The 26,064-nt window shown below is 40.2% G+C and overlaps 1 protein-coding gene across 1 annotated transcript in view; it reads left to right on the top strand.

The window, feature by feature from the left end:
• CYP19A1 (cytochrome P450 family 19 subfamily A member 1) overlaps nt 1-26,064 on the top strand; it is a 131,836-nt gene that overhangs the window by 98,108 nt on the left and 7,664 nt on the right. Inside the window, exons 2-6 of the mRNA XM_084894331.1 lie at nt 3,994-4,176; nt 7,432-7,582; nt 19,303-19,457; nt 22,689-22,865; nt 25,513-25,627. Of these exons, the coding sequence (XP_084750457.1) occupies nt 4,032-4,176; nt 7,432-7,582; nt 19,303-19,457; nt 22,689-22,865; nt 25,513-25,627 (743 nt within the window). The 5' untranslated portion in view covers nt 3,994-4,031. The remainder of the gene's footprint in view (nt 1-3,993; nt 4,177-7,431; nt 7,583-19,302; nt 19,458-22,688; nt 22,866-25,512; nt 25,628-26,064) is intronic.

A 26,064-nucleotide genomic window follows, 5' to 3' on the forward strand; every position in this document is an offset into this window, starting at 1 on the left:
GGAGTTCCTGCAACTCCTCCTCACCCTGGACCAAAGCTGCTCTGCTAATAAGGGGCATCTGTGGCCCAGTCCAGAGTCGCACCTCCCTACCCTGCTGTTTGGCTTCCCTATGGTTCTGAGTCCTCCCAGCTGCGGCCACGTGGCTGCCATGTGGCCAGGACAACCTTCCTGCAGTTTGCCTCATGTCCTTTTCTTTGGGGGCCCACTACCAACTTTTTGTTTTCTGACCCAGAAACATTTCTGTCTCTCAGCACCAGCTCAGAGTCTTTTAGACAGACTGTGGGGTCTTGAAGGTGCATGGAGAAGCCACTTAGATGGAAGCCACCCTTAGATGGAAGCCACTCCATCTCCCTGCTCCCTTCATCTGGCCTCTTGCCTTCTCTGACCTTCCCCATCCCTCCGTCTGTCTTACTTTCCCACCTCCTGACCAAGTTGGGAACTTGAAAGGGCCACACTGTGCCCTGGTTGGGCTATGCCACCATGGCGACCCCTGTGGCTCCGTGGGTGCTGGTCTGAGGCAGAGCTGGTCAATGATTGACCTTTCTTTGCCCCTAAGGGCTCCCCCTCATTCTTGGTACTGTGACCAATGTAGCCAGCCCTTTCCCGTCCACTTGGAAGGCAGAGTTCATTAAGCAGTGAGGGTTCAGATGTCACTCACAAGGGCTTGTCTTATCTGCCTTCTTCCAATTCAGGATTCAAAAGATAAGTGAGGGCTTGGGAAACTCCCAGTGCCTGGAGGAGGTCCAGGAGTGTGGCCCTGCTCCTTTCACCCCGGGGGCTTGCTCTGGGACCTTCTCTCCTTTTCCATCTCCCAGTGGCATGTGAAAGCCCCTTTCCTGGCAGGGCCGTGTTGAAAGTGCCCTCAGAGCAGGCATTGTGAGCTTGGCCAGTGTCCAGCTGGGATGAGCAGCTGGGGTGCTAGGTGTCTGCAGGTCTAGGACCCGGAGGTATGGGCTTCCCTCATCAGACTCACCACCCCACCCCCATCCTCTCTGCTTCTCCCTCTGTACCCCTTGGTCCCGATCAAAGCCATTTAAAGTGGGTAGCACAATGCTTGGTACAGTGCAGACCCTCAATAAACATTTGCTAACAGATGAAAGAATGAAGCCATAAATAAATAAATAGTCCCTGAATGTAAGGACTGAATGAATCCCATTATAAGCAACAAAATGGCATGATTAAAAGCATGAACTCTGGTCCTGCCAGTGTGACTCAGTGGTTGAGCATCTACCTATGAATCAGGAGGTTGGTTCTGATCAGGGCATATGCCATGGGTGCTGGCTCAGTCCTCAGTAGGGGCATGCAGGAAGCAGCTGACCAATGATTCTCATCGCTGATATTTCTCTCTCTCTCCCTTCATGAAATAAAAAATATATATATTCTTAAAAAAAAAAAAAAAAAAAAAAAAGCATGGGCTCTAGAGACAGACTATATGAACTCCAATCCAAGTTCTTCCACAAGTTGGGTGCCCTAGGATTATGCCTCAGTTTTATCACCTGACTTCAGTGAGGATGAATGGCTTAATATTTGTAAAGTGCCTGACATATAGCAAAATGCTTTGTTAGCATAAAAAAAATCTCATCCTGTCCTGGCTGACTAGCTAAATTGGTTAGAGCATAGTCCTGATACACCAAGGTTACAGGTTCGATCTCTGATCAGGGCCCATACAAGAGGCAACCAATGAATAGCTGAAACAACAAATTGGTCTCTCTCTCTCTCTCTTCCCCTCCCCTTCTCTACCTAAAAGATCAATTTTAAAAATCTTAGCCTTTCAGGTCTTTAAATGGTACTTTGAGTCATCTTGATGAACTTTTTAGGAAGATGAGAAACCGAGCTTCTTAGCCCCACTAAACGTTTAGACATCAAAGAATCCTCACCTCCCACAATAATGTGGGATTGTAAAAGTGACACCACATAAGCTGAAACTGAGCCAAATGAAAACCAAGAGAGAAAAATCACTGCTGTGACCTTCCACATTTTTGTTGAAACAGTGAAAACTCTTACTGTAGAATTTTAATATATAGGAAAATGGGGAAAAATAATAAAACTAATATTTAATACACTATAATTTAAAACATTAGAAACACTGCAATTCTTAGTGTTTTCTTTGTTTAAAAAGCACACATATAAAGAGAATTTGAACAGGTCATGCCTTCTTTGTATAACTTAGGATACCAAGGGAGCATACCTTGGTGAGCACATTGGTGAATTGTCATACTCCTTTATAAATTTCCATCAGCTCCCAATATTTTATCCCTTGTGTTTTCAACGTTGTGAAATATCTCAGAGTTCCTTTAATGTGAAGTTTTCTGCCAGCATCATTTCCTTTGTGACATCATCCTCCTTTTTGTCACAATCACTTTCACTTTTAACACTGGTTTCAGGTTTCATCAATATGAATAGAAACCTGGAGGGTCCTGCTATTAGAAAGTCACAGGAGCTTACTCAGAATATCAAATTCCATTCTGGAAATTAAAAACCAAGAAACTCAACCTGTGCAAAGGAACCAGATAATTACAAAAACATTGCTGAATTCCAGTCTCTACTTTACACACACACACTAACACACTAACTTTTCAATACATGTACAGGTATTTTTAGTGTCTTACACTTAACTGTTAATGATTACTTAAAAAGTGAGAAAATAGACTGAATCAAGCAAACGAAAGTAGTTGCTAGAAATGGGTCCTGGGTTGGATGATTAAGATCTCATATGGGTCTTGGGAGAATTATTAGTACACAGTCTCTAAGAATGTGATGAGAGGTCTAGCTTCTTTCCCCCTAAAAGGGGCAGATGAGCAGATACAGAATTTTATGCAGCATTTCAGGGAGTTCACAGAGTCCCTGAAATCCAATTAGAAGCCCTGGCTAAGAATCTAGCACTTTATTACTAGATAAAACCCAGCCAAAATCTGTTTCAGAGCCATTACAATTCCTGGAAACTTCAGGCACTTTCTAAGGGAAGGTAAACCCTGAAGGAGTCATCAGCCCCTGGGAAACTGCATTGAATAGTGCTCTTTCCTCTCCCTACAAATCTATTCAATCTAGGTATCTTCAACAAATCAGCATCTCTGAAACTATCTCTTGAGAGTATAGATATTAGGAAACCTTACTGTAAAGACAGGCTCAATGTTATGTTGTTGAAAAACAGAACCAGCAAATCAAACTGAAAATCATCTTACACAGGAGATTAGCTGCCGTGAGGAACAAGGTTGCTGAGTGGCACCTGAGCCTATCTATCGCAGGTGGCATTCTACTTTGTCCTTTCTTTTCTTCCTCCTTCCAATTCCTGTTCTTTCTCCTCCTCTTTATTCTTCCTCTCCCATTCTTCTTTCCTATTACCTCGGACATTGGCCCCCACAGGCATTGCTTAATTCAGCCTGTGATGCAAAAGGTTTTAAGCCTCACTTGTCCTTAGTGAGTCAACTTGAATTCAATAGACAATCTAATGGGGGGCTCTGAGAATGCCTTACTGATGACCAAGAAACACATTCTTGCTAGAGAAGCTTATTCTTTGGGAAAAGCAATTTTGAGCAAGGAAGGGTGTGGGGGGGGGGGGATTGCTTTAAAAAAAAAAAAAAAGTGATTTGGCTGCAAGGGGAAAAGATTGCCTTCAGAAAATCTGCTGATGAAGTCACAGAATGACTCCACCTCTTCATTTTTTGGTATTTTGGTAAGAAATGTGGCTCTCGATTGGGAATTCAGTCACTCTATCCACTCAAGGGCAAAATGATAAGGTTCTATCAGACCAAGCGTCTAAATGAACCTGAGACTCTATCAAGGTCAGAAATGCTGCATGTCAAGCCAAAAGATCTCTCTTGGGCTTGCTTGTTTTGACTTGTACCCACAAGTCAAATTTGTCTTGTCTAAGTGTCCAATCACAGTATAAAACCAGTGCAGCTCTCTACAGTACAGCATCTTCTCCAGGGACAGGAGTCCTAGCTATACCTCTTGGGGGATTCTCTAATTTTTCGGCCCCTTTGATTTCCACAGGACTTTAACTTGCCTCCATTGAGCTAGAGGAACAGAGTATGATTTTGGAAATGCTGAACCCAGTGCATTATAACATTACCAACGTAGTTCCCGAAGCTATTCCTGTTGCCACCATGCCCATCCTGCTGCTCACTGGCTTTCTTTTTTTGGTCTGGAATTATGAGGACACATCTTCAATCCCAGGTAAGTCGTCATTTATTTTGTGTCTAAGATTATTTACTTGGGTTTTTGGTCCATGAGGGTAAAGAAAATTTTGTAAAAAGACACAGAGCAAACCTGGGGAGAGAGCTGAATCCCACAGCAACATTAGCAAATGAAGACTCAGGTGAAAATTGTGATATCAATTATCTGTAAATTTTAAATGAAATTATTTTAAAATATATTAGATAACACCTTCTACTCTGTAATTATCTCTGGTAAGGTAGACTTGGCACAAACCCTTTAACATGTAAGTTTGAGACTGGAAGGAGTAAGGTAAAAATTCAGGGGTTTTTGTTGTTGTTGTTGTTTATTTGTTGGATTCAAATTCATACCAATTTTGCTCTGAAGGTGGAAAAGTCTCTGGAATACCTTCTATACTCCTTTCCTTCTCCTTCCCGCTCTGCCTCATCCAAGCCTTCTCCCTGCTTTCTCTTCATTTTCTTATGTTCTTAAGGGGAGGGAGGTGATAACAGTGCCACCATAAGAACTGGATGAGACCTGGGCAGTTGGAAGAATGGGGACCACTACAATTTCCTTTGAACATCACACCAGGATAGATTCTTCAACAAGATCTGTGGGTCAATCAAAAGTAGAGTATAATATAAATAACCAGATAAATTCACTAGAAACCCCTAGCGCTCCACCACCATCAGATTAATTCAGAATGAACCAGAAATATCAGACTAGTTTTTTAGTTTTCAGTGAAAATTCCTTGTGGCAGGCATCTGCCCCAATCCCATAAGCTGTACAGTAAGGCTATATTTCAGGAGCATGGTCATTACACACTTCCAAGAGTGGTGTGCCTCAATACAGAGTAATTTAGAAACGGAGTATGGGGCCGTTGCAAAGTGCCCTGTGTCTGGATTCTTTAAGAATTTTCAGAGAACTGCCTGTCTCTCTGTCTAATTCAGCCTGGTACTTTAGGTTACTGTGATGCCCAATTTAACAAAACATTTAATTTTTTCTCTACTCCTGATGGGGTCTGAGGGAAGATTCTTCCATGGTCTTTAACTTGAAATCTTTTCTCACTGAACTTCTTCCCCAGTGGGCTCCCCGGTCAGATTCCAGGAATAGTGGAGGTGAAGTAGGTGCATTTTAAACTAATCCCTCCTCCCGCCACACACACACACACACACACACACACACACACACACACACACATGTTTATGCTGCAGGTGGTGGCAGAATTTCCTCAGCCCCATGAGTGAGGAGGTCAATCTAGGGCAAGTATGAGAACTGGCATCCCTGGAGCTATGGGTCAGGAGCCTCGGTGGCCATATATTCTCTTTTCTCCTCTAAAAAAATATTTTATGGAATAGAGCACAATAAAACATGCCATTATGCTCCAGGACAAAAAATAGAATGTCAGCAGAGTTCCCAAAAACATCTCTTGTGTCTTTTCAATCATACCCTCTCTCCCCCCAACAGTAAACGTGCTTCTGTTAGGTGACAATTACTCCCTGCATTTTTTACAGTTTTACCACCTAATTTCACATCCCCAAACAATATGTAGTTTAGTGCTGCCTGATTTTTGATACAATGATATTTTTCTATTTTTATAAAAATGTAAGTGCAACCTAAAATACTCTAAAAATAATGGCATGTAAAAGTTTATTTTCAATATTATATATACACCTAATTAATTTAAGAAATTCGTTCAGAAAATATTTATGAGTCATCTACAATGTCTCAAGTTGAACTATCCAATAAAGTATTTTGTTATGCATATTTCAATTGATAGCAGGTTAGTATATCTCATGACATTTTTAAGGAAATACATATTCAATTAAACTTGCTTATTTAAATCTTTTTAAGAACTTAATGAAATTATTTTATATAAAGTCAGTTATCTACTTATAATATAGTGTTATTAGTATAAAAGATTAAGAACCTTTTGAAAATGTTTTTCTTCTATAGATGTGAACAAAGTTCTTCATATTAAAGAAAAACAGCTAACAGTCTTGCCCACATTTAATGCAACTCTTGGATAATTAAGAACTTTGTCTGCCAAATTTGGAACTAAACATCTAATTTAGTTTACTCAAAAAAAAAAAAAAAAGCTTATATTACCTAGATTATTATTACACAACTACTGCCCATAAAGTGAGAATACTGCCTCACACAGTTGTGCATGTTTTGCTTTATAACTATTTCACTAACAGAATGTAATTGAAGACTAAGATTTAGAAAACTAATACTTTATACATAAATTCCTAAAATCTTTTTTAAAAGCCTTTATCTAACTTTTCATCACCACTGGTAAATTCAAGCTACCAAGTTTGATATCTGATATAAGCAACAGAAAATTCCAAAGTTGTTCACTGAATTCCTGTCTTCAAAATTCTGCCCTGGACGGGTAGCTCGTTGGTTGGAGCATCTTCCCAGTCAGGGCATATACGAGAATCAACCAATTTATACATGAATGCATAAATATATGGAATAATAAATCAGTATTTCTCTCTCTCTCCTTTCATCTTTTTCTAGAATCAATAAACCAATTAATTTTTTAAAATTCTGTCTTTGTCTGCATAAGCAAGGATGAAAGTGGCTGAGTAAAACCACATTGAAGGACTAAAACTCTAGTCTAAAAACTGATCAGACTCACTGCCTACTTCAAGTTTTAGCTTTATTTTGCCTAATGAGATTTAGCTTAAGATTCTTTTCTTAAACTGAGTACTTTTTGAAGAATGAATATTATTTGTTTGGACATTACCTTTGCAGACCATGTTTTTCTTAGTTTAAAAGGTTACACTTTTATAAAAGTTTATATCAAAACTACAACCTAATTCTGATCCACCCATTAGGTCAACTGGGGGATTTAAACCAAAAGTTTTCAGACAAAACTAGGCAGTCAAACAAATTTATCAGTTTGTCACTTTCCCTGGTGACTATGCTTATAACTGACAGACTGATTAACTTGTATTTGAAACTCAGTGACACAATTTAACATGGCAAGAAAACAGTAGACACATGCCCTAGTTCATTCTAAATGAAATGATTGAGACCAAATGGAACTAGTATGGTGTGGACATGAATTTCTTTTTACTCATGGAGGGGTAAAGAAATTCTAGTTAAGCTTATTGTTTTGTTTTGTTTTAATTTTTAGTGATTCACAGATATACATCAGGAGATGTGAAAAAAACACTTAGGTATAAAAAGAACAAGAACAGCAGTACAAAAGCAGCCTCTCTTTTTGGTGTAACTGGAATGCTGACTGTGACTTGATGGTTTTCCTAGGTCCTGGCTATTGTATGGGAATTGGGCCCCTCATCTCCCACTTCAGGTTCCTGTGGATGGGGATTGGCAGTGCCTGCAACTACTACAACAAGATGTACGGAGAGTTCATGAGAGTCTGGGTATGTGGAGAGGAAACACTCATTATCAGCAAGTAAGTCTATTAATAATCAGAGACCCATTTTTAAAGTCAAAGCTGGGCTTTTTCCTATTCAAAAACCAAACTTACTTATTTTGGTATCTTGCCATCTTTGTTCCTGAGGCTATATTTTTATTAGTTCAGTGAAAGTGAGATATTCCTAGGTAAAAAAATCTAGCCTTGCAAACAAGTGGAACAAACAATGAATGGGCTTTGCCTGAAGCCAGCGCTACATAGATAAAGAACTCTGGAAAGCTGGGAAAGTATTCACAATCTCTCTAATCAGTGAATGTGGAGAATATAGATGGTCTGGTTTCAACTTAACATTCTTTAGAAAGAGGAATTATCTTTTCTGCTTTCCTAAGCATTCCTGAGACAAAAATCTGACAGTACCAGTTTGCTAGTGTGTTTCTAATACCAACCTACTGGGCACCACTAGAAGGGTAGACAGTAGATAAAGAAGCCATCCATCTGACTTCTAGTCATCTATGCTATTTATGACTGCATGCCAGTGTCCCAGCTGAATGACCTTATTAAATAAAGCAGGAACACTATTACTTAATAGAAGAAATAATGCCCCCCCACTGTTATATTTTCTAGATAACTTTAGCAGATTGAATTCACTCAGGATTAATCAAATATGCATTGATTGTACAGAATTAGCTTTATGAAATACCTGTTTTCTTATTTAGTAACTAGAGGCCCACTGCACAAATTCATGCATAGGTGGAGTCCTTTGGGGTGGGCTGTGAGGCTGGGAGCATGAGTTGGGGCCCAGCCTCGCAGCCTCGCAGTGCTCCTAGCCTCGCAGCCCTGCCTGGAACCTCGCCTTGGCCTGGTACCACCCATTCACCAGCTCCACCATCCCACAGTGGTCCCACTCTTGTTGGGAACCATTAGGGCTGGCAGCACCTCCACTGAAGCACCGCATCACCAACGTCCACCATGTTCCGTGCTACCCCCTGGTGGTCATCTCATGTCATTGCGAGCATTCAAACTCCCAGTTGAACTCCTGGTCAATGGAACAATTTGCAGATTAGGCTTTTATTATATGGGATCATAGAAAATGGAGAATGTCAGAAAGAACATATTTGACCAGACTTCCAGCTATCTTTACTAGATTTTTAGCAGCTTTGCCAACAGTCTCATTAATGAATTTTTATATTTAAAATCCTTAATGGGGCTTTACCCACAAACTAAGGCTTGCCAGGGTCTTTTACTGATTTATTAGAATGATTTTTTTTAGATACATAAACTATCAGCCAGAAGTAAAGTGAAGCATTTCTGGAAACTACATTGATTTTTTTCAGGCCAATATTACATATATCATTTCATAAAATACCATATTATCCTCAAAGAATTATCCAATTCTCTGAACCAAATACCTGAAAGAAGGAAGTGAGGGAGAAAAATGTCTTATCTTTCCGAATATTTTAAACTATTTTAATGTTATTTTTGACCAATCTAACACCTCACTTTTTGCCTGTTTTTTCTGTTCCTTCAGTTTGAAGATTTTGTACTTTTATGGCATACCATGCTTACACAACTGATGTAAACAGCTTCAGATGGAAATGTCACTTCATTCGGTTCACTGTGAAACCACTCTAATGTAGTGGTTCTCACAGAGTGATCCCTCAGCCAGCAGCATCAACATACCTGGGAACTTATTAGAAATGCACATTCTTGGGCCCCAATCTGACCCACTAAATAGGAATGCCTGGGGTGAGGCCACTGATGTATTTTCACAAGCTCTCCAGGTGGCTGGAGGCACACTCAAGCTTGAGAAGCACCCTCTCAGGGCTAGACCATGCTTACTCTTGGATTTTATTCTCTTGAGCTATTGAACTGGTCGGCTAAATGTGAATGAATTTGATATATTCTCATTTAAAAAATCAATATTTTACTCACTTTTGCAACTGACTGCAGTCTCCAAATGTCCTGGGACTGATGACATTTAGACATGGGGATTGGACGTCCCCAGCACAGCAAGCTGTCTTCCTCCCCTCAAGTCATCATCTGCCTTCCATGTCATCTGTTCTCTCTCGCCACACCCCCCCTCCCCCAGACAGGTGCAGTGACCCACAGGATATTCATTTATCTGTCCACAGGTCAGGATCTGGAGCAGTGGTTCTCACCCATACTGCACGTTAAAGTCACTCAGAGCTTTAGAAACCGCAATGCTCAGGCACCAGCAGTGTTTATAGCTCTCCGGGTAATTCCAATGTGCTGAGGAGCTTGAGAGGGGACAGGAGGTAACAAGTTTCCAGAGCAGGGGGCCTTTCCCTAGAGCTGGGGGGAAACTAAGTGGAGTTGGAATGGTTTTGTCTTATTGTGTTATCCTTAGGTTTAGCTCAGGTGGTGGTTGTATTAGACTAGAATTTGAGTGAAGAATGACGCATGGATAAAGGAGCAGGGAACCAGAATAGAAATTACTCTTAGATCTGGGATGCTTACATCACCAGATAAATTCCCTGGAAGCCAAAGCCACTTCCTGAAGTGGGACCCTCATTACAGTGAGGGGTGGGTGGCATCCAGCCACTCTGCTGTTTAATTAGAAAAGTCACTGTAGCCACCTAACCAAATCAGGCACTGATTCACGCTGGAGATGTGGACACAACTCATCCTGCCCTTTCTCCCAGCTCTTCCAGTTCTTTCTTTGTCCTGTCCTCACAAGCTTTTCACTGGTTGGAGTCTTTGTGTTCTTTTTAATTGCCTCTGAGCCACTCAATTTTGTTAAGGGCCTACCCCGCCCCTGACAGGAATAGGACATGTTTGTCCCTATCTCCTTTCCCTGCCTGTTCTTCAGGTCTCTTCCAGGACTACCTGTACCTCTTGAAAAGACCCCATTGGACCTCAGAAAGCTTTTTATTTTTATATGAATAGTTTGCCAGATCTTTTTTCTTTTGAAAAGTTTGAGACCTATAGTCATTATAATTGTGTAGAGATTATGGCTCAACTTTTCTAACCAGTTTAGTTCTGAAGTGGTGAGGGTGCAGAACTTCAGGGCAGGAACAGGGTGGGGGTGAGGCTGGGGGCTGGGCAGGCATGAGTGTTGCTGGGATGTGGCCTGAGCAACTCCAGGCTTTCGGGAAGGTCCATCTAATCATCTGTACATAAAGTATGCACAATTCCCTAATCAGGAATGTGCTAAATCAATGAGGGTCTATAGAAGTTGTGCATGACACTATATGTCATACATAAATTATTTTTTGTCATGAGTACAAAAAAAATTGTAGATAGCATCCATAAAGCAGAATTAGCAATGGACATTCTAATTAGGGTCATATTTCCATATATATTAGCAATTAACATAGCAACTAGGGTTATAGTACATGTTTTAGGAAATTTATTCATTTACTATTTTTTTTAAAATCCTCACCTGAGGATATGTTTTCTTTTTATTTACTTTAGAGAGAGAGGAAGGGAAAGGGAGGGAGGAAGAGAAAAACATCAATCTGTTGCCTCCTGTACTCCCCCTAAACAACTGGGGATTGAACCTGCAACCTGGGTATGTGCCCTGACCAGGAATCAAACCTGTGACCTTTTGCTGTACAGGGCAATGCTCCAACCAACTAGCCACACCAGCCAGGGCATATTCATTTGTTCTTTAAACATATAATTATTGATAATTTACCATTCTCAATACTAAACACTGGATAATCCTAAGTTATCATAGTCATTATTGGTTCTCCGTTTATTTGTTAAATAAATATTTACTGAGAAGTTACTATGTTCCCTGGATATCATAAACAAATCAGCCAAAATCCCTACTGTCATAGAGAAATACAAAATCCCTACTGTCATAAATACATTGTTAATATACTAACAATAAAGAAGTGAAATGTATAGTATATCAGTAGGGTAACCAACCATCTCAGTTTGCCTGGAACTATGGGGTTTTCTAGGATGTGGGATCTTTAATGCTGAAACTGGGACAATCTCAGAAAAACTAGGATGGTTGCTCACAAAGTTAACAGGTAGATATATGCTACACAGAAAATTAAAATAAAGTAGGGGAATGGGGAGGGTCTATTGTAGGGTTGGGAGAACAATTGTAAATAAGTGGTCAAGGCAGACCTCATTGAGAAACAGCATTTAAATAAAGACCTAAAGAAAGTGAGGGAGAAAGCCATGCAGAAACCTAGAGGCAAAAACATTCCAGACAGAAGGAACAGCAAATGCAAAGGCACTGAGATATCATTTAAGGAATAAGAAGGATAACAATATGGCTAGTGGAAGAGTAGTGGAGATGGGGTTACAGAGGGAATAGGATAGCAAAATCTTGGTGGGCCTTGCAGGCCATTATAACAACTCTGGCTGGTACCCTGAGTGAAATGTAGAACTATTAAGGAGTTTAAGCAGAAGAATGACATACCTGACTTACTTCCTCATGTTTCAGCAGAACCGTTAGGAAAAGATGGTGAGGGGACAAGGGATGGGTACAAAGAGAGAAATTAGTGGGGAAATGGTGGTGGCTGGTCCAGGCGAGAGTAGTAAGGTAATAAGATGAAGAGATAAAATTCTGGATATATTTTGAAGGCAAAACCATAGGTGCTAACAAACCGGATATTGGGTGTGAGTCAAGGTGATGCCACAGTTTGTGCCTGAACACCTGCAAGAATGAAGATACTGACTTATGTGAGGTAGGTGGGACAAGTTTGGGATGGGGAGAAATCCACTTTGATTCCATTTCAGACATTTTGACTTGACAGGTCTTGTAGACGTCTAAGTGGGATGTTGAGAAGCAAAGTCTAAGCCTTCTGACTGTCAACAAAACCTCACTGTTACCAATCCAATGCCAACAGGAGTCCTAGTCTGTGGTGTGGTGAAAGGAGTCATTTTATTCAGATAAACAGTTTGCAAACCACAGAAAGGCAGCCTCCAGTGGAAACTGAAAGTGTGCACCTCCAAAGCAAATGGGAGACTCACATATATAAAGTGCCCACCTTGGACCCTGATTGATCCATTTTATGCAAATGAGAAATCCAAATTTACATCAGTTGATTGTTCTAAATAGCACTGCCCTGAATGGTTGGATTAGCACATCTTGATTGGTCTTAGGGAGCTGCTTTCATTGGTTGGGAAAGATACAAATGAGGACATAAAGAGTTAAAGAAAGTGAGGGAGAAAGCCATGCAGCTCTGATCAGACAGGGTAGGTCTCAGTCCATTGGTCAAAACGCGATTCTAGTAACTCCTTTATAAGGTTTGGCTCAGTGAGCAGCACAGTACAGGGGGGCTGACAGCTCAGTCTGTAGCTTTTCCCTGATATGTAGTGTGCTTGTAAACAATGGCTGCTAGATTCTGATTATGAATTTGGGCACAGTTAACCACAAGGAGTCCTTCTTGACAGATATATTCCTTCCTGTGGGCTACAAGACCCACCACCAAAGTCAGAAACTAGCAAAGGAAGCTAGATAGAGAAAGGAAAACCAGAAGAGAATGGTGGTCTGAACACCAGGTGAAGAGGGGATTGCTAACCATAACATGTGAATACAGAGATCTGAGTGTTGCATTTAGCAATAGGAAGTTCACAGATAACCTCGGCAAGAACAAGGTGGGCACAAGAGAGTGGTGAAGGCAAAAGTCTGACTAGAGTAAAGAATGGGGGAAGGAAAATTGGAGGCAGCAGGTGAAATAAATTTCCCAAGCAGTTTGCCATAAAGTAGGAATTTCATCCACAGGAACAGGAGGAAAGGCTGAATATATGGGCACAGATCCTGATGGTTGGAGCTTGCAGAGATTCCAGTTGCTTCTGTTTTCTCAGTAAAATTGGAAATAAAGTATTTAACAGAGTGAAGGGAGTTGAAATGGAACATTTGAAGAGAGAGAAGGCAGGATACAACAGTCATCTGGAAGAGTGAGTGAGGGAGTGAATGGACTAAGGAAATGTAGATTTGCTAGCTGCACTAAGGGCCCACTTAAATGTAACTGAGACCTGTCAGCAGTGGTAGGGGTGGGGTTGGGGATGGGGGTGGGGGTCGGAGGCAGTTCCCAGCGCCATTCAACTGCCAGGTGCAAAGCCAGAGTAAGCCAAGAACTGGGTTTAGCCAGGATTGTGGTTTTACCAAACAACTATAACAAAGTAAGGAAAGGGTCAAGGGAATTGATGCATGGAAGAGAGTGATTTTAACGATTGATAATAAAATTGAGAACATGTTCAAATGAACAGGAAAGTTAAAAGAGTAGTCCTCCCCTGCTCTCCCCATGACATTGATCTTTGGAAAAGACCAGATCAGTTGTCTTGTAGGCTGTCCCACATTCTGAATTTCTCACATTGTTTCATTATGGTGTCATTTCACATATTTTTCTATCCCCTGCATTTCTTATAAATTGAAAATTAAGTCTAAATTCTTAATTAGATTCAGGGTAAACATTTTTGTAATAATAGTTCCTTGTTAATACAGGCATTTCATACTGCTTCATACCAAGAGACAAGGAAAGGTTGTCCCACTATTAGTGATACTAATGTAATCACTTGGTTAGGGTGGTTACAGTCTGATCTCTTGCAATGACCCCAGTACTTAAGCTGGGTAAGTGAGGATATCAGAAGGGCAAAGGACAATGAAAAGGTGATAGACGGAGGGAGCATAAACTTCAGGCACAGAATTGGTCTAGACAAGGCAAGTATTTCCAAATGTTGGGGACCAATTATTCCATTAGTTGTCTCCTCCATATTTCTAGTGCTCATTACTCTTGAACCTAGCCATAGACATGTGGGTCTTTTAAACTCAGAACACTTACCACTTAAGAACATGGTTTGGCTCAGTGAGCAGCACAGTGCAGGGGGGCTGACAGCTCTTTCTGGCTCCTTTCCATTTTAAATAAACAGTAGGTTTATTTTTTTTACTTTATGTTATCTTTTTACTATATGTTTAAAGAACAGTGACTCCAGTTACCAGACAATTAACACTAATCTCTATCCCTCTGAGCTTGGGGACTCCCTCAGTCTCTCCTCAAGATGAGAAATTCTCACTTTCCCAACGTGTCAGTATAACGTCTCCCTCAACTGGTGTTACAGGGTACAAGCTCAGGCGGGGCGAGTTTGCTGATGTGCTACTGAGTGCCAGAGAGCTCTGGGCCTGGTTCTTTGTTCCTCACCAACCTTCTCTTAATCATTTTCCCAATTTACTCTGGTTAGATAAAGCCAGCCTACTTTTGATAAAATACCTAGTTGTCTGCCCGCCAGTCACACTTGGCCTGCTGTGTGTATCACTTCTGTCTTGACAGCTTCGTCCTTTGCCAAGGCTGAGCCTGGGACTCAAAATAACTGAGATGTTGGTGCCCCCTAGCGGACACATTGATTTTAAAAGATCTTTATTAACTAACATTTCATTGGGTTTAAGTTTGGGGCTTCTTAATTTCTTTTAAAAAAAAAAACAACATTGTGATAATCATGAGTTTTATTTATTTATTTATTTTTAAATATATTTTGATTGATTTCAGAGGAAGAGAGAAGGATAGAGAAAGAGAAACATCAATGATGAGAGAGAATCACTGACAGGCTGCCTCCAGCACGCCCCTCACAGACCCCGCAACTTATGCCCTTGACTGGAATCAAACTTGGGACCCTTGAGTCTGCAGGCTGACGCTCTGGCTGATGCTCTATCCACTGAGCAAAACCAGCTAGGGCTCTTATTTTCTTTTTTAAATTGATTAGAAATTCCTCAAAATAAGTGGACAAACATCCATCAATAGAGAACCACATAAATTATTTTATGTAATAAAAACATAAGTGGACAGGCCAGTGCGGTTAATGTAGTATGCAAAAGCTCCAGGGGTGAGAGCAAGAAAAATAGTGTTTGGCTTGTCTTCTAAATACTAAAAAATTTTAGATACAAATTTGTAAATACAGAACAGACAAAGTACTTCCTTTCTGCTTTAGTTATAGAATGAGGTCAAGGAAGATAAGGAAAGACTGAAATCTGTCAAGAATTTCAGTCTTCTCTGTAGCATGATTTTTCCAAACAGGACAAGATTTTAGCTGTTTGTCAGCCAAATTAACTTCCTAAAATATAAACAGAGGCATCTGGACTTTTTGTTTTTGTTCTTGTTTCTAGGAAGAGGGAAACTTGTCTAAAACTTGGGATCATTTGATGATTATCTGGAATCAAGTCAAGAGAACATTTTCCTTAATACAGTGTTTTGATTTGAACATACGATTTTTTCACTTAATGGTACTGCCATTATTTCCGGGGCTTTCTTTTAAAGTTTAAATAGGACTATGGAATCCATCACAAGTGGGATGGTTTGGCTAATTAGCTCACAGTCTAATCCACTCAGCCACACAGAGTTGTTTTGGCCCAGTGTCTTCTATGAGAATGTGTTTTTCACAGGCATTAACAAAACAATTTCATTAAGGCATAGTCATTCTTTTAGGAGCCAAGTGTCAACTTTGACAGGGAGAAGCAAGTGTTAAGACGGGTCACTCCAGCCAGTGTAAGAAGTAGGCTCACAAGAACAAGTTGCATGTACTATAGCAGCCATACCCCATGTTTGAGAGTTATGTGTTCAGGAAACCCTCAGAGTAAGAGATTTTGCAGTTGAGAAACAAAATTTCAGTGGAGAAATGAGGAGGGAGAACCAAAGTTGCTTTGCAGTAAACACATGAAAACTTGAATAAATACCCTGTTTCCCCGAAAATAAGACATCCTCTGAAAATAAGACCTACTTACAGGTTTCCTTCTGGGTGAAATATAAGGCATCCCCCGAAAATAAGCCCCCCCCCAGTCTAAACATGAGAGATTTGATCCACTGATTCTGAAAGAAATGGAGTCACAAGAAATTCACCAGGAAATTCAGAAATTGGATTGTTATGATGATGTTTCAGAAGATGATGACATGATTGTCATTGAATAAATGAGTAAATTCTTGATACTGTAGGATTCACAGTTTGTCTGGTTTGGGTTGACAACTACCGTACTACCGTACCGTATACAGGTAATAAATTTCCTTTATTTTCATTTAACAATAAATGTGTACCGTATTCTTCTTCATGGAAAAATAAGACATCCCCTGAAAATAAAACCTAGCACATCTTTGGGAGCAAAAATTAATATAAGACACTGTCTTATTTTCTGGGAAACAGGGTATTAAGATCACCCAAAAAATAACAACATTGTCTAAAATGAAGATAACACCAATGATGTTTTATGCCTCTTGAATTTGCACAATTGGGCATTGCACAATTACTTTACATCTTCTATCCCTTGCACACCAAAAATAATCCAGGTATTCCTCTTTTGTAATAAATACCAAAGAGATGTTTATAAATATATGTTGCTTTCTCACAATAATGTGCATATTTTCTTCCTATTTCTCTACTCTAATGTGCAGTCCCTTTCCAATGTTAATATCTGTATTCCTTTCTGGTCTCAGTAACATAAGATAATTTCTAAATCCTCAAGTGGAAAAAGCTCTGGGGATCTATTTCAACTTACCTAGCAGACCTGTGTGGATTCGTTCTCAAGCCCCAAGTCAAGAATTATCTCACTGCAGCTCTGCCTGTGGCAGATCCCCACCACTGCACACATGGACATCCCTCATACATGGCTTGCCTCCCACGCTGTTCACACAACTGTAACACAGACTGATGGCAGTTTGCCCTGCCTCAGCCATCCTCAAATCTCCCATAGTTGCACTGCAGAAAACCTCTGCTCTTCCTCTACTAACCACTCTGCCCCCTTTTTATTTTTACCTGTTTATTTTGTGTGTTTTTAATCCCCACCCAAGGACACCCTTCACTGATTTTAGAGATGGGGGAAAGGAGAGGAAGAGAGGAACATTGGTTGCCTCTTGCTCATACCCCAACCAGAGATAGGACTCACAACCTAGGTATGTCCCCTGACCAGGAATCAAACCCGAGACTCTTCTGCGCATGGGAAGATGCTCCAACCAATTGAGCCACACTGGCCAGGGCTCTGCCCCTTTTTAAAATCTCAAACCCTGATCCCTTTTTCTCATACCTGCAAGAAACTGCTATCAATCTGAATAAACTTGTGTGGAAATTTTTGAAGTTGCAGAAAAATATTTGGAGAGAAGTAAAGCTGCCTATGCTTACATTTCGTTGGAAATTTGCATTTGGCCATGTTGTCCACATATAAATATTGTGACCTAGGCCTGGTAATTTGAAGTGCCTTCTGTCATGCCTCTTGGAGGAGTCTGAATAAGAGTTGGGGCATGCTTTGTTAGCAATGGAGCCAGGGGGTGATAAATGAGACCTGGTTTATGCCCGACCACTGATTCTGTGGTCTTCTTTGAACTCTGTGCCCCAACTGTCTACCCAGCAGCACAGGGGTGGCTATAGCCCCTACCTCAGAGATGGCATGTTCTGGATTTATGTATAACAAGGCTGGCCTTGGAGGGAGATGGCTGAGCTGTGGCCTCTCTTGCCTCACTCACTCAGCCATAGCCATGCAGCCCTGTGAGGATTTGGGGATCTGACTACCTGCACCTCTCTGGGCCTTATTTTGTCTACCTAGTATCCTCACTGCACTGACTTTTTTCCAGATACTTTAGATAACCACATCTGATTTCTCCAAGTGGTGTTTGTCTATGCCTACAACCCAATATTGGCATTTATGAAAACAATGGACAAGCAAACATCACGTGCCCTGCTTACTATCTTTGCAGTTCTGTGATAAACATCCCATCTGTCTTCACACACCCTTCATCTTACTCACCAGACAGATAGCTTATTAACTCATGACAACTTTGACTTCCAGTCTCCTGACCCACACTGTTCATGGCCACGGTCATCACTTAGCCCTCATCCAGGTGGTCTGCTTCTCTTGGGCCCTATGCTCTCCTATTTTCCAATCTTGGCCCCTTTTCACAAAAAACGCAGTCACTCACAACACTTCTTAATTGTTCTCTTGGCAGAGGAAAACATAATTTATTCCCTCTACCCCACAATTCTCAACTTCATAAATTCCCAGCAGACTTTTCCTCCCAAGAGTCGTCTCCTGCCCAAGTCCTCACACACACACAGCATTCATCCTGGCTCTTCCTCCTTCTCCCTCTCCTGTGCTGCTTGCACCCCATCCAATAAACCCACCCTAACCTTTATCCTAAAGAGAATAATTTTCTTGTTGTCCTTTATCCTTCCGATTGTTAAATTATTTAAATTATTCACTTATCTTCCCAGTGCCAGAGGTTAATATCTAAGCAGTTTTTCAAAAACTTGATTTTAGAGAGAGAGAAGTCAAAGACATGGACAACAGTGTGGTGATAATGGGGGAAGACAGAAGAGGGCTTGGAGGGAATAAATGGTGATGGAAAAATAAAATAAAATAAAATAAATGATTTTTAAAATAGCCTTTGCTGAGTTTACTCAGTGGTTAGAGAATACACTTGGGTCAGGACGTGTGCCAGAGGCAACTATCAATGTGTCCCTCAGATTGATGTTTCTCTCTTTCTCCTTCCCTTCGTCCCTCCCTTCCACTCTCTAAAAATCAATGGGGGGAAAATATCCTCAGGTGAGAATTAAATAAATAAATAAATAAATAAATAAATAAATAAATAAATAAAATTTGCAATGTAAAAAAAAGGAAGACATTTTTCAACTGGAGAGGGATGTTCTCGTGCTAAGAGAAGTGCTTATTCAATATGAATACTAGAAATCATGCATGGCTTGTAGCTCAACATGCATTTGCTAAGAGAGCCACCTGTAGTCAAAAATTACCAGAGTTCTCCTGACCCTTTAAAAATTAACTCCAAGGCTTGTTTTCTCTGCAGGTCCTCAAGCATGTTCCACGTAATGAAGCACAGTCACTACATCTCCCGATTCGGCAGCAAACTTGGGCTGCAATGCATCGGCATGCATGAGAATGGCATCATATTTAACAATAATCCAGACCTCTGGAAAGTTGTTCGACCTTTCTTTACAAAAGGTAATCAGGTGCCTGGCTACCTTCTGCTCTTGTCTGTGAATGTTCCTTTTTTTGGAACTCATTCTTAAGTTCTGCTGCTTCAATTTTGAAATAAAGATATGAGCTAATGTGCATTATACATTTACGACATAATAGGCACTGTTCTAAATACTTAATATTTTAATCCCACAGTAACACTTGGTGGTAAAATAATCACCTACCCTTTGCAAACGAGAAAACTGAGGAATAGGAGGTTAAACAACTTGTCCATGATCCAAACATTCATAGGAGACAACCCCAGAGCCTACGTTTTTAACTACCACAATTTCCATTCCTCTGGTTAACGCACAAAACGATTTTATGGGCATGAAGAAGAGATAGAGCTCTAAATTTAGGGTCATTTAATTAAAAATTAAGTGTGTCTGCCATATGTTTTATTTAAACATAGCCAACAATGTGTTTGCTAAATCACTGGCTTATATCCAGATGTTTTAACAGAAAGCAACTTGTGAATAAAATTAGAGAAGTTTAGAACTGGAAAGGACTCTATATGTCACTTCTTCAGCCTCTGAGTTTTATAATTGAATTCACAGTCCTATAGAGGTTGTGATTTTTGTACAACATAGCAAGTCATGGGTGAGCAGAGAGCAGAACCAAAGTCTCCTTATCTAGTGAGTCCTGCTGGAAATAAAGCTGTTGGGGGATATACATAACCAGACTTTTGACATTAACATCAAGGAACATAGTCGTGCCTTAGAAATGTTGTCAGTGATGGCAACTGGCTAGATGGATTTTAGGTATGACCATGCACCTTCAATATTCTTTCCTCCAGTCAGCCTTGCAGGAAACCCAGATATCTCCTGCATTGCTGCTGAGACAGGGAAAAGCTATGCCTGTTCCCGCTGGGTGCTGATTCCCCTCTGCTGAGCTGTCCATCACAAAGACTCCACACAACTTTGTTGTAGACTCTGTTGTATTAGTTTCCTCTTGCTGCAATAACAGATTGCCACAAACTTAGTGGATGGGTGAATTAATGAAAACAGGTATTCAATAACACAACATATTATTTTACAATTCTATATGTCAAATCTGACATGAGTCTCATTGAGCTCAAACCAAGGCATCAACTGAGATGTTTCTTTCTGGAAGCTCCCTGAGAGATCTGTTTCTTTGCATTTTCCAGCCTCAGAAGCCACCCACATTCCTTGGCGTGTGGCCCCTTCCTCTGTCTTCAAAGTGGGTTGAATCCTTTTTATATCACATCTCTATGACCATCCGTCTATCATCACATCTCTTTCTGACCTCAGCTTAAAAAGGTTTTCTGCTTTTAAGGACTTACATGATTAGGAGGGTCCACCCAGATACTACACAATATTCTCCCCATCTCAGGGTCCTTAATTTTAATATGTGCCAAGTCCCTTTTTCCATGTAAGATAACATATATTAACAAATTCCAGGGATTAGGGTCTGGATGACTATTCATATTGGGGCAGATAAGTCCTCTTATGCCTGACAAAATTGCAGAATAGGTTGATGAAAAGAGTATAGAGTACAGGATTATAGGTTGTGGATTCTATTCTAAGCTCTGCCACTTTACTAGTTATATGATCTTGGACCAGTCATTCAGCCTCTCTGAACTTTAGTTTCCTTAACCTTAACAAGTAATAGACACTATAGAACTTGAATTCTAGAGTTATTGTAAAAAAAAAAAAAATTAAATCATGCTGTAAGATTCTATAGAAAAAAAGTTTTATTTTACTTTATCATTTGGTCCAATTATATTAGGAATATGTGAACTAGTATTTAGGAGCAATTACCATTATTCTCTATTCTGACATGCAGGAATTGATAGAAACTCTAAACTCATGCATTTGTTTAACAAACTACTGTCTTCTCATCATTGAGTAAGGTGCCCAGAACACAATAAGAAACAAGATATGATCCTGGCCCTCAAGGAATTTATAATGGGAGAGGGAGCAGAGTACCTTGCCAAACACTCTCCTCAATGATGTGTATGATTGAGGCGTGTGCAGTCTGTACAGAGAACAGACCAATAGGCCATCTAAAGCACACTGAGAGGCCCTGGCCAGTGTGGCTCAAGGACTCTAATAGCAAGTATGAATAATAAAAAACATAAAAAGGAAGACTGCTCTTAGAACAAAGAGAGATAGGGGGGCTTTAAGAGTTAAAATCTCAAGATAGCCGAAACCGGTTTGGCTCAGTGGTGGAGCATCGGTCTGCGAACTGAAGGGTCCCGGGTTCGATTCCGGTCAAGGGCATGTACCTTGGTTGCGGGCACATCCCCGGTGGGGGGTGTGCAAGAGGCAGCTGGTCAATGTTTCTCTCTCATTGACGTTTCTAGCTTTCTATCTCTCTCCCTTCCTCTCTGTAAAATATCAATAAAATATATATTTTTTAAAAATCTCAAGATAGATCATCTACCATCAGAAGCCATTAGCTACTCAAATGGTCAGGAGCAGAGCAGAGGATGAGATCAGAGCCAGTGCACTCTACCTGTTTTCATTCATTCACTTATCCACTTATGCACTCGTCTATTCAACAAATATGTTTTGAGGACCACTAAGTACTATGGACTTAAAATGTAGTGCTAATGGCAGGTTGTCACTGCCCTTAAAGAATTCCCAGACCAGGGGGGAAGACGGCTAAGCAAAGAATCACTTAGCTATTGTGACATTGTTTAAGTAAAATAAATCTGAAAGTAGTTTGAAGAGAAATCAAAATTAAGAGAAAAGCACTCTTAATAACTTAATATTAATAAGACTAGCATTTTAAACATATAAATTAAATTTAAAAGGAGCCACATTAGATGAAATAGTTAAGGTAGAGTTTGACTGGTTCTGTAGCAACATCATGCCACCTGTTGAAATATAAAATAATATCACCCTGGACAAATCCAAACCTTCTTTAGAGAAAAATATATACAGAAAATATGAAGAAAACACTAATTTTTTTATTTATGACCACAGTACTAAATGTTTCACTTCCAATCTCACAAATGATTTACCATAGCATGAAAAGTTTATCTTTGAATAGTTTGTTTAAAATAAGATTCATTCATCCATTCCTATAGAAAATTGGGAGATTAAAAAATGTGAAAATTTTGTATTTATATGTGTAGTTATTGTATTTAAAAGTATGGATGATTAAGCTCTAAACATAAAAAGCCAAAATCGCCTGCTTGTGTGTGTCCTGGAGTTCACCATGGCTCACTCTCTGATGCGCTCTCTGCAGCTCTGTCTGGCCCGGGCCTCGTGCGCATGGTGACAATTTGTGCTGAATCGATAATAAGGCACCTGGACAGGTTGGAGGAGGTCAGAAGCGAGTCAGGCACTGTCGATGTGCTGACCCTCATGCGGTGCATCATGCTGGACACCTCTAACGTGCTCTTCCTGGGGATCCCCTTGGACGGTACCGAAATCTTCATTCTCATGACTTGACATTACTTAACAAGGGGATAAGAGGCTTGGCAGCCTCAAGTAAACCATTCTGTTTTCTACATGTTTTTCTTTCAACATCTCTAAGGTTTCCTAAGGTATTTTTCCCATTGTGTCTGCCTTGTTCAGATATAAATTTCTGTAAAGCAGGGCCATCTATTTCTTTTGTATCTCTCATCATTGCTCTAGGAAACAGAATTCTACCCAAGTCAAAACTCACAAATGTGATCAATTCACTTGGTCGTTAATGTATCCTCCCACCAAACAAACTGATATATTTAATCATTTTCAACCATTCTTTTGGGGCATGATACACACACACACACACACACACACACACACACACACACACACCTAAATATACATACACACCCCTCCCTCAAAGCTACTAATTATGAAAATTTTGACTCTGTATGATGATGATGGTGTTGTTTGCTGCTGCAGGAAATAAGTATAATAGCTATGATTAATTACTTTAGTGTCTACCATGTACCAAGCAGTATAAAAAGTTGCTTTACATACAGTTTGTCATTTAGCATTTTAGCAACCCTAGCAAGATGTCTCACTCAAGAAGCCACTTTCCTTACTACTATAGAAAACAAACATTAAAAAATTGGGAGATTAAAAAATGTGAAAATTTTGTATTTATATGTGTACAAGCAACTCTACCACCACCTAAAAGCAAACATTGATTACCGAGCTTAATTCCATCCTGCTATTATCCAGCTTCATGTGATTCTTCCTGAATTAATTTTTGCAGTTTTTATTGATTCATACATTTATACAACAGATATTTATTGATTGCCTATTTCATGTCAGGCTCTAGGTTCTGGGTATAGAGCAGTGAACAAGACAAAATCCTTGGCTTCAGGGAGTTTACATTTCAGTGGATATATGGACAGTAAACAAGGAATTATCTATATATACTTACGGTAATATATAACAATATAGCAAGCAATATTACTTTGCCTATAATATATTAAGCAATAATAAGTGCTCTGAAGAAAAAAACAAAGCAGAGCAAAGGGATAGTACGTGAAGGGACAGGTCAGTGGAAATGGACATCAGTTCTCAAGGAAAGAGTGGTCAGGAAAGGCCACTGCAGAAAGACATCTGAACATAAACCTAAGTGAAGTAAAGCCACAAGCCACATACAGACCTGAGGGGAAAGATTACAGGTATAAGAACAAGGCATAATTTAACACTTTCCCACGCCTGCTCTAACACCTGCTGCCTGATTTACCACCTAGGGACTACAGACAAGCCGTAAGCCCGCCCTCCCTCTTCTCTAGCTCTCCTTACCTCATCTCCCTGCTCTTCAGTTACTCCTCCCAAGAGCCACAGGAGCCCCCACTCACCCTATGGAATTTTAGTCACACCTGCTTGCTTGATCCCCTCTCAGACATGGATTCCAATCCCAGCTTGCCTGTTTTATACAAATCTTTCCTCAGGTTTGCCAGGAACATATTTTATAGGTCCCTGCCCCTCGGTTCCCTGCTAGCCTAGATTCTTAGGAAGGATCATGTAAGGGAACTATAAATGTCTGTTAACTTATGGATACAGACTGTGATGCTAAGAACCTGTATAACTCATGCAGAGTTATTTTATTTCCCTTCCCCCCCCCCCCGGTCCTTGCTAAACTCTGTTTTGTCTCAGGGACCCAAAGATAAAAGAACATCGCCCTGGGATCTGACAGAACTGGGCTCCAGCCCAAGTGTGGGCTGCCACACTGGCTGTGTGGTATTGGGCAGGCTTCTCAATCTCTTTGAACTGCAGTTTGTTCATTTGCCAAAGGATGACACTATTGCTCCCCTAGAAAGATTGTAAGGATCAAGTGAAGTCTCTTTTGCAAAGCATCTTGCACAGTGGCTCACATTTAGCAGCTGAAAATCAATGTTTGTATAATTTGGAAAAAGCTGGGTTTTCTCTTCCCTAATTTTCAATTTACTTTAAAAAAAAAACCACACATTTATTAAGAGCTGACTATGCACAAGGCTCAAGGCAAGCACTAAAGACACTAAGATATATTCTACATTCTAAACCGAACATAAATACGAAAGCTATGTGAGGAATGCTATAAAAAAAAAAATCTTAAAAAAAAAAAAAAAGCACAATAAGGTGAGAATACAATGAAAAGCTATTAATTAGGTACATAATCCAAGTAGATTATTCACCTAATGGCTCTGCTTAATGAACTCCAAATGAAGTTTAAATGAGCTGTTGGCAGCCTAGCAGGAGAGTGGTGTGGCTTTTTGCCCTCCCACATGCCAGAACTGAGGCCACAGCAGCCATAATTACCAGTGATCCTTTTATTCCTCACTGTCCAGAAAAACAGGAGAGACATGGATCATGTCAAAGATGGGCATGTAAGATTTGAGACTATTTAATACTAAGCTTAAAACTCTGGTCAACTTGGTCAACTAAAATGCCAGGCAGAATAAATTAGTGTGTTGCTTGTCTAGTGTCAGTAACATGGCTAGAACACTCCTGAAGGTGGAACCTTGCCCAGCTTAGAATCTCAGACCGATAGGAGAATCTACAGGGGTCTTTTCTGTTCAGAGTACTCTTCTTGGGCTCGTTTTTTGCTCAATTGTTTTATTCTTTTTTGTTTGTTTTTCCAGAAAATGCCATCGTCATTAAAATCCAGGGTTATTTTGAGGCATGGCAAGCTCTCCTTCTCAAACCAGACATCTTCTTTAAGATTTCTTGGCTATACAAAAAATATGAAAAGTCTGTGTAAGTAACACAAGTTTGGAAAATTTATCTGTGATATTGTTTTTTTATTGTGCCTTTGTTATTGTTTCCCTCTTCAGCAAGTTTTCTGGCCACAAGGGCCTACAAGAGAGATGTTGATGAAGCTGCTGATGTAACACTTTTTACATCAATTTGGCTGATGTGGCTAGACCAAAGAGTAAAAGAAACCTTGGGCCACGGTGGCTTCTCAGCAAGGGGGCCAAGTGGGAGGTCTGAGAGCTCCATATCTGAACTAAAATATTGCAGTGTATTTTGAGTTGAACAGAAGGGCTGGATAAACCTGTCATTATCATGTCAAAATTGTCTTTGCATATTTAGAAAAAAATGGAAACATGAAATCCTCTCCTAGTTGTGTTAACTTAATTCAACTTGTAGGCATTGACAGCAGTCTCAAAAGATTTTTTTTCATGATGAACTTC

This window comes from Pipistrellus hanaki (genome assembly GCF_964339955.1).
Source record: "Pipistrellus hanaki genome assembly, chromosome: 1".
NCBI lineage: Eukaryota > Metazoa > Chordata > Mammalia > Chiroptera > Vespertilionidae > Pipistrellus > Pipistrellus hanaki.